The sequence below is a fragment of the Vicia villosa genome, linkage group LG7, assembly GCF_029867415.1.
Source record: "Vicia villosa cultivar HV-30 ecotype Madison, WI linkage group LG7, Vvil1.0, whole genome shotgun sequence".
In the NCBI taxonomy this organism is placed as follows: Eukaryota; Viridiplantae; Streptophyta; class Magnoliopsida; order Fabales; family Fabaceae; genus Vicia; species Vicia villosa.
The window spans coordinates 92,835,646-92,845,561 of record NC_081186.1 but is presented as its reverse complement, the minus strand read 5'-3'; the positions used below and the strand labels follow the sequence as shown (position 1 = coordinate 92,845,561).

The following is a 9,916-nucleotide window of genomic DNA, read 5'->3' as shown; positions in this document are numbered from 1 at the left end:
ATATGGGACCCACCTTGTTTGAAAATCTTCGCTCCTTAGCAAAGAAATGGAGAAGAACTGGAAATATTCCCCATGTACTCTTGCTAATTGCAATAAAATTAAGGTAAACAAGTTTTGACTATATGAAAAATAAATAGATAAAAGTTTAAATGTTCCACATGATAGCATGTCTGCTCGTGCACAACTGCCTACTTTGTAAAATTTTAAACTCTAGAATAGCTTTACCTAAAGTATGTATAAAAAATCTATAAAGCATTTCTACTTGTTTCTGTCATCTCTCATTTTAAAAATGCTCCTACTTGATATGTTCCCTATATATATAAAGTATTTAGTCCATAAAATATGTGGGTTTAGGCGCACGCGCACACAGAAATATATACATTCTTAATTCTCAAGTTTCTTTTTTTTTACCTCTTCAGATAGAAGACCGAATCGTCCATGTAATACCCTTATTCTCGGCATCTCCTTGCCACATAAAATTGCTTTGTACACTAGTAATTTGTTGGATGACTTTAAGTGAAACTTTTAAAAAAGAGAATTGATGAACAAATAAACTATTAATAGAAACTTTAAGATACTAGGTTCATTCTCCTCAAGATGTTGAACAACCACCATCTCCATTGATGTCGATGTTGAAGAATCATCTGCCCTACCTTGACCTTGGCGCTTCTTCTCATAATAAGCTACTGCAACGACCACCAGAAATAATGCAATGATGGCTGCAACAATGAAGAAAGGTAAGGGAGATGAGTTATGGTGGTGGTTTCTCAAATTCGGATCCACAAGGCCGTGAGAGTGCCCGTCCAACATAGGTGAGGGAAATGGAGTGAAAGGAGGAAGGTTCATGTTAGAGTGGTTGGAATGGAAGAGAAGACGAGGTGATAAATTTGTGAAAGATAGGAAGACGAAGAAAGAAACTTCACAGTCTGTTAAAGAGAAATCATTGATTTCTTATTGGTTTGTAATGAAATTGTGGAGGGAGAGAGAGAGGTAATATATGGGACCCACCTTGTTTTAAAATCTTCGCTCCTTAGCAAAGAAATGAAGAAGAACTAGCTATATTCCACATGTACTCTTTTTAATTGCAGTAAAATTAAGGTAAAAAAGTTTTGACTTAATGAAAAATAAATAGATAAAAGATTCAATGTTCCACGTGATAGCATGTCTGCTTGTGCATAAACGCCTAATATGTAAAATTTTAAACTCTAGAATAGCTTTACCTAAAGTTTGTTTAAAATATCTATTCATTCTAGATTCATCACAACCTTATGAAACAATACTAAAGTGACTTATAAAAAGCTCATTCTGGATTCAGAAATTCACAACAAAAAATGTACATCTTTCACCGAAAATTCCAGAGAAACACATCCTCAAGGCTCAAATTTTCACCACCAGGTCACACAATGTTTTTAACAATTGATATCAAAGTCTGATTATCGATATTATAATTTTCCTATAATTAATTAAGTATTATATTGATGAATCTATTTTGTTAAGCATTTAATAAAATGGTCTGATAACTTGGAATAATAGTTCAATATGTCTATCATGGTTTTAAATTAGCAAATTATTGTATATTGATAGTTGAATGGTACTCATATCACAGTACACTATAATACCACGATTATATAATTATAAATTTATAATATACATGGTTCAATCGTTTATATTAATAAAAAAAGGTTAAAGCATCATATACATATTATGAATGAATATATTTATTGTTATTGCACATCATATATTGGGTTTCATATCATACATACTATATTTTGTCATGTCTCATACCGTGACTTCATATTAACATTGAAAATAAAATTATAGTATTATTGCTAAGACATAAAGAATGCATTATATATGTTGTTATTTTGGTTTACGAGATGAGTGAAAATTTAGGAATCTAAAATGCATGACACGAATAATCAAACGAGACCCTTCATTTTGAATGACTATCACTTAACCAATGGAACCGATAAAATTGTTTGTGTTAAGTTTGAATGCCAAACCATATAAACGTTCTTTTTCCGAGTGCAAAGATCATTTAAAGATGATTCATAAGAAGATGTAGAATTTTGAGAATCTTATCACGGAGGGTAAGAAATTCGAGATTCTTACAAATAAGAACCTCGTGAGAAAGGTTCTCCACGGATTATTGAAACACAAACCGAAAGGTTGTCAATGATTGTTAAAAAACAAATCAAACTTAGAATAAGCAAAAAGTCTGAAAGGCTAAGGATCTAGGATCGAACAAATCGATTGTCGGCACACTTCTTATATCTAGTAGAAGAAAATAGTGATAATTTTGTTCGTAAGGTTCCTATTATTCTTCGAGTGGAAGATGATCCTAAAGATTTACAATGAAGATGTAACTTCAAGGGACTTCTCTTGGAATGATGTTATCCAAGATGAAATGAATTCAATAATGTCAAACAACACTTGGGAACTTGTCAATCTACCTAAAGGATAAAAATCCATTGGATGTAAATGGATGTTTAGAAGGAAGTATCATAGTGATGATACACTAGACACCTACAATGATAGATTAGTGGCCAAGGTTTTTTTTATAAAAGGAACGTGTTGATTGTTTCAACAGATATGCACCACCAACAAGGATGACAATAATTAAAAGTATCGCTTACATTAGTTTCTTTGCATCTTATTGATCAAATAAATGTCAAACGACATTCCTACATAGAAATCTCCATGAGGAGATTTATATGGAGCAATCGGAAGGTTATGTACTTCCTACTAATGAACAAACAACTGTACAAGCTTGTTAAATCCTTGTATGGATTAAAACAAGCACCGGAACAATGACATGAAAAGTTTAACTTTGTCATTGTAAGATTCTCCGATTAAAGGGGAGACACATAAGTTAGGGGGAGAATTTTCAATCTTATCAAAACAAGAATTCAAATAGCTTGTCATCATCAAAAAGGGGGAGATTGTGAAGAATATATCTTATATCTAGTTTTGATGAAGACAAAGGTAATCAAAGAATAAAAATGATCAAAAGTGTCATGCACATCAATGATGAAGTTGATCAAGAAGGTTGAATATACAAATTCAAGTGAATATTTGAGACAAGAGAACTTAAATAAGATACCCATTGCAATTTATACTATATTACTTTAAATTTCTCATAATTTTATATCTCACTTCATCTAAAAAATTTCGGGCATCATCATGCATGATTATCTAAAAAACCTTCTTCATCTAATTCTTATGACAAGTGTTTGTACACAAAGTTGTGTGAGAATATTGTGATATTCCTTTGTCTCTATGTTGATTACATGTTGATCATTAGCAACGAGATAAATGGAATCTTAGAAACAAAGAGGTTTCTAACTTCCACATTCAAGATGGAAAATCTTAAATTGTGGACACTATTTTCGATCAAAGTAAAGCAAAAGAGTGGAGGTTAAAAATATAGTCAAACACATTATATTGAGAAAACTTCCACATTCAAGATGAAAGATCTTGGACTAGTTTACACTCTTTTGAGGATCAAATTAATGAAAAATAGTGGGGATTATGAACTTAGTCAAATACACTTTGTTAAGAAAGTTCTTGGTAACTTCAAATTGTCATGTTTCAAGAAAGTGAATATTCAATTTGATCTTAGTGTCAAAATGATGATGGAAAAGTTATGGTCATATTAGAATACACAAGTGAAATTGGTTTTCTTGTGTGATGTACTATATCCGACATAGCATTTGCAATTAGTAATTGAGTATATTTACTAGAAATCCAAACGGGGAGCATTGGAAGGCCATCACAAGGATTTTCGATCACAAAGATTTTTTATTATCTTTTAAAAACTAAAATATTGACCTCTATTATAGTAGGTTTCCGGCCATATTAGAAGGATATACCAATATGAGTTGGAAATCGAGTATTAGAGATCATACATTTACAACTAAGAGGATATTTACACTAGTTGGGAAGTGATATTTCTTGGAAGAGCAAGAAACAAACATGAATCACTCTCTTGACCATGGAGCCATAGTGTGTGAATCTCACTTTCACTGGCCAAAGAAGTTGAATGGTTAAGGGACCTTCTGTTGGAATTTCCATTGGCTAAAGACAAATGTTTCAAAGGTGTTAACACAATGTGATAGTCAAGCCAATTTAGAAAGAACTCAGATAAGTGTAAAGTGAGAAGTCTTGGAACTGAGGCCTTAGACATTCTTTCATTAGAAAATTGATTAAAGATGTAGCCATTTCACCCACATATTTATGATAAATCTATGATTTAGGAAATTCATTTACCAAGCCATTGGCCAGACTTAATAAAAACAACCTCGAGAGGTATGGGTTGAAACTCCTTGAGTAAGAGTTCCGACAACAGCGGCAACCCAATCTTACGTTAACAGAATATTAACCTCAAGATTCAATGGGTAACAACTAGTCGTTGATTTGGATAATTGTCAAACATTTCATGATATGTTAACCTTAAAACGAGGGTTGAGTTATATTTTAAACTCTTAATGAAGTTCAATACCGAGGGTCTGTGTCTCAAGGAAAAAGACACAATATGAAATTCACCTATGTGAATTTCGAGATGGTGTCGTCTCAAAGTGAGAGTTGGAGTTTCTCTCATGAAAAATTCATGAAACAGGATAACATATGGTTATAAATAAGTAATAGGAGAGAAATGTAGGCGAAGAACCCTTAAAGAATGTGTGTAAGTAAGGTAACACCGCTAATCACATGGATTAATGGTTTAAAAGCATTGCTACCTGGCATTCTGTTGAAGCGGTAAAGCGGCAAGCAACAAAAGTTTTGGAAGTATTTATCCGGGAATTTATCGTGTCCATAGAGACTAGTGATATTGAACTTCCATTCAACGGTGTCTGCAATTATAAGTTTGGATTGAATTGGTAAAAAGTAAATGTGAGAATTAAACATATGAATAAGAAAAAATACATTCTTTGGAGAGGAGAAACTATCAAGCATGAATTTACACAACTCAAAACAAACTTAAACATATCGATAAGTCGCACTCAACATACAAAAATCATCAAAATCATCATATATCGCTCACAACAGTGTCCATCTCCACAACACTGAGCTGAGAGAACAACTGTATTACTCTTGTCGACGATCTCTCAACCGACTCAAACAACACAAAAGCATTAAGCTTCGATACCCACGCGATTATTAGCTCTAAATCTATCTCTAGAATCTAGAAACTAATAGATTTCCTTCCCTAATCAAGATTTGTGAGGTCTATCTCTACAACAACATAAATGCAAAAAGATCAAGAAAAGTACAAAATTGATTTGTAAAGCATATATTATACAACACCATGATCAATACATATACATATGTTCAAAGTAAATATACAAACATACCCAAAAAAATAGAGTATACAAAAAGAAGTCTAGAAGAGGAACCAAATATTTATTGGTTTGTCAACACCAATCAATGAGAAATTCAACCTCTAATCATCAAGATGCAACCCCATTTGATGTTTCTAAGCCTCCCTCAACCAAAAAATGAAGGTTGATGGAGTTGGGACAATACCCCAAAACCATGACCTAAAAATGTGTTTTTGCCCCTTTTAACGCACTTCTGTCTTGCGAGATTCGCCGGGCGAACGAAACCAGTAGCAACATCACTGTTTTGGCCATAACTTGAGAATAGTAGCTCTGGTTTGCGCCCGATTCGAAGCGTTGGAAATCTTATTCAATTTCCTATCTAACAATAACAAAATATCAACCAAATTGATGATTTTTTATTCTTTGATTGTGAGTCTTATTTGTTGATGAGTTAGTTTTGTTGCTCAAAATCGCGCGTTTGAAGCCGTGTCTTTGACACTTTATTGCTCATGCTCTAAATACGCATCAATACCTATAAAATGAATAGAAAACTATCAAATGGTACATTTATGAATCAAAAATTCGATTAAACACAAAGTACACGTATTTATGTAATATACGCTAAAACGCGTCTAAATTGAGGAAAAAGAGAAGATAAGTGCCGCAAAACTATATACAAAAATAACTACAATTTGACACTTATCACATTCCGATTACACTTTGCATTGTCCTTACTAAGACTAGGTTTAAAATGAAAGATAATTAACTGTATTAACATCCTTTATTTCCCTAATTTTGGAATTGGACTTGTCATTATTAGAACAAGTGGGGGATTATTGTAAATTATTAACAATAATTAATAATAGGAGTGTTCCAAAACAACAAGAAAATATGCTAGTAAATTTGAATTTTGAATTTGAAAGTTGGCAACACTTCATGAAGTGCTGCAAAATGAAAACATGCAACTCTTGGTAAATGTTGCAGTAGGCCAAATATTGTAACTTTTGAAAAAAGGAATTGTTTCACTAAGGATCACAACCTTATGAAACAATATTAAAGTGGTCTATAAAAACCTCATTATAGATTCAGAAATTCACAACAAAAAATGTACTCATCCCTAGTGGGTACCCTAAAAAATCACCCACAGTGGATAGGAAAAAACCCCGAAAAATAGATTCAGGCACTGACAATTACCCATGAAAATAAGCGGGTATAGACGCGGGTACGGGTACCTTAGTACCCACTCTGTCCCATACCCGCACAATATATATTTATATATTTTTACTTTTATTATTATATACACATTATTATATACACATGTATGCTTATCAATTTTATAAAATACACCACTATTAGACTTGTACGCGTTTTAACATAAGTCTTTATTTATTTCTTAACTCAATAATAACATTCTTGAATATTTTTTTTAAATGTTGTTAAAAATTTAAAAGGACATGATAAATTATAATTGATTGATAATTTTTATTAGATATGCAGGTAAACGGATGCGGGTATGTGTACTTAGGTACCCCTAGGATACGGGTACCAATGTTGATACCCACGCAGGTATGAGTTCGGTTAACGGGATTTTTTCGAACCGCAAGTATGGGCACAGATACTTAAGTATCCTACCCATTGCCCTTCCTAGTTAGGGAGTATAAACTCATGACCTTTGTTGAATGATGTTCTTAGCAGTGGCAGATCTTGCCTAAATTATTAGTGTGCTTGTGCAACCATGTAGATGTTTTGCACTTGGGTTTCAGATTAAGTTCTGATGTGTACTCACCAATGGTGTGCTTGTATGGCCTAGGTCGGAAGGTATGAGCTACTTATGGATTCCCCGTACATAGGTTTTCATACTTGATTGCACTGTTATATTGTGTGTTTACTAATTCAATTGGGTGGTCAAAGGAATCCCAATTGAGATGATATGTGTTATTATGTTTTCCTAAACTTGTAGTGAAGAAACCTCTGATCAATGGTGGATCAGTTTGATTCATGTACCCTATAGAACCAAGTGGACCTGTAAGATAGTGGAACTTGCTGAGATCTAGTAATCTCACCCCAATTCAATTATTATCTTTTTAGGTTGTTTAAGGCAGGACAAGGGAAAAGGTAGGATGACTTAGCTTTACGGTGATGTTTCCTGGCTATGTTCTATCATTTATTTTGGAGCTTTCAGCTTATGTATTTCGGATTATGTATTAGTACTTTTGGGATTGTATATTTTTGGCCATAACACATTCGACTTTTGTATTATGTACTGATACTTATCCAGCTTCGTTGCTTATGTATGATATTAATGTACCAAATTACAATTCCATATATTATTCTAGACATATATGTATGGGGTGTTACAGTTGATATCAGAGCATATCGATTCTCGGCTTTGCCATGAAACATCATAAGTCAGTCCTATTCTACCTCATATGTGTAGTAATCAACATGATTACTTATCTCTTACTTATGGCTTTGATCCTAATCAACTTAAGTCCATGTGTAAGACAAGAAGAAAAATGGTTGATGAACACAGAGGTCCCGACAGACCTAGTACTAGGAATGTGGAGCCTGGGGTTAGAGTTGGGAATGCAAATGTGTTATGGCCGCAAATTCTACAACAAATGCAATAGCATAATTAGATGATGATGTAGATGATGCAGGGTGTGCAAGGGAAATAACCATCACCCCTCCTAATTCACATAATGAAGTAGGGCCAGACTTCTGTGCATTATTTAGGATGAAACCACGATAATTCTTAGGTGGTCTGGACCTAGTGGCGGCTCATGATTGGTTGTATGGCAGGGAGAGAATGTTCTAAGCTATTCGTTGTAATAAAGAGGAGAAGGTGATCCTTGCTTCTCAGATGATGAAGGTATCGACTGGTAGGTGGTGGGATACTGCATCTACTTATTTCACATCTCAAATGATCCCAAAGGATTGGCAGCATTTCAAGACAACCTTCTTGGAGAAGTACTACCATAACAACCAGCGTGCACAAAAGGAGCGTGAGTTCTAGTTGTTTAAGCTAGGTAACATGTTAGTGTCTGAGTGTGCTGAGAATTTTGAGGACATGGATGCCTATTCTAGACAAGTTGTTTATGCACTAGATGAGCTTTGAAAGATATATCAATTCTTGTTTGGGCTAAATGCTGACATTTTTCATAGTGTGTCCCAAAGAGAGTTCACTACCTATGCTAATGTTTAAGGCAATGCTATGTTGCTGAGAACAGTTTGAAAAGGGTTTCTGATGAAAGGGAGAAAAACATATCGGGATACAAGGATAAAGGGAAATTAGGCCAGTGCCAGAAGCCTCATAACCTTTAATCCAAGAGAAGGCAAAGTTATGGAGATCAGTCGGCCCAACCTTCTCACTGTGATAAGTGCAAGAGAAGACATAATGGGGATTGTAGATCAAGTCTAGTAAGGTGTTATAGGTATGGTGAACTAGGTCATGTGATTATGTATTGTCCAGCTCAAAGTATTCAAGGAAATTCCAAAGATCAGGTTACTCCTTGGATGCAAAGAAGGCAAAAGGGAACAACAACCTTGTTGCTGGTACATGTGATGTTAATAATCATCCTTTGTTTGTATTAGTTGATTGTGGAGCAATGTATTCCTTTATTTCTAACCTTTGTGTGCTGCGACTTGGGTTTGAAGCTCAGAAGGTCTGTAAAAAGTGTTCTATTACTTTTAACAGCCACAATTTCTTGATTGATCTTATTTATCTATCGCTCAAGAAGATCGATGTGATTTTGGATATGGATTGGTTATCCAATAACTCTGTATATATCGGCTGTAAGGAAAAGGCTATCTTTATTCCTGCTAAGGAGACTACTTCAATTGATGTTATTGGCAACCTGATTAAAGGTACGGTTAAATTGGTTAATTATCTTTTTGCACAGGAGAAATCCTTTCTTTTAGTTCTCACCACAGATTTAGAAGATAGGAAGAGTGTGTCGGAGATTCCTATCGTATTCAAGTTTCCTTATGTGTTTCCCGAGGATGTCATTTCTCTTCCACTAGAAAGAGAAGTTAAGATCTCCATTGACCTTGTTCTGGGAACCGCTCTGGTTTCTATTGCTCCTTATTGGATGTCTCCTGCAGAGTTGATAGAACTGAAGAGCCAATTAGAATAAATGTTGGCGAAGCATTTTGTTCAGCATAGTGTTTCTAAAATTCTGGTATATCAAACTTCAGATGTCATATGACATGTCGAGACAGGCCATGGCTCTCTTTCAAGGAATTTTTTGGAGTTCTTTATGAATGAGGTATTAGTTTATTCTTTTGAAGAAGGTGTTTCTATAATGAGCATCCCCATATCTTCTAGTACTGTTAGATGAGAATGAAGGTGAAAATGTATGTGGTGACAACAACAATGGGCCTTGATAGTTATGAGATTTAGATCTAGACGATATGTGTCCACATTATGTATGGGAACGTGTTCCATATCTTTTATATCCATCTAGTAGGTGATGGTAATAAGAGTCCATCAAATCCTTGTCTTAGTATTGTATTATCCCATTGTCAGCTTGAATGAGACCTCTCATAGGCCTTCAAGGTGTTGGTGGTGCTTGGTGGCCTAGATAGGTTGCCCT

At 34.3% G+C, this 9,916-nt stretch overlaps 1 protein-coding gene across 1 annotated transcript; it reads left to right on the top strand.

Annotated features, from left to right (window-relative positions):
- Nucleotides 1-844: 844 nt before the first annotated feature.
- LOC131619708 (uncharacterized) lies at nt 845-9,457 on the top strand. Its single transcript, XM_058890775.1, has 2 exons — nt 845-990; nt 8,794-9,457. Exons 1-2 carry the CDS (start codon nt 845-847, stop codon nt 9,455-9,457), a joined length of 810 nt encoding a protein of 269 aa, XP_058746758.1.
- The last annotated feature ends 459 nt before the right edge of the window (nt 9,458-9,916 follow it).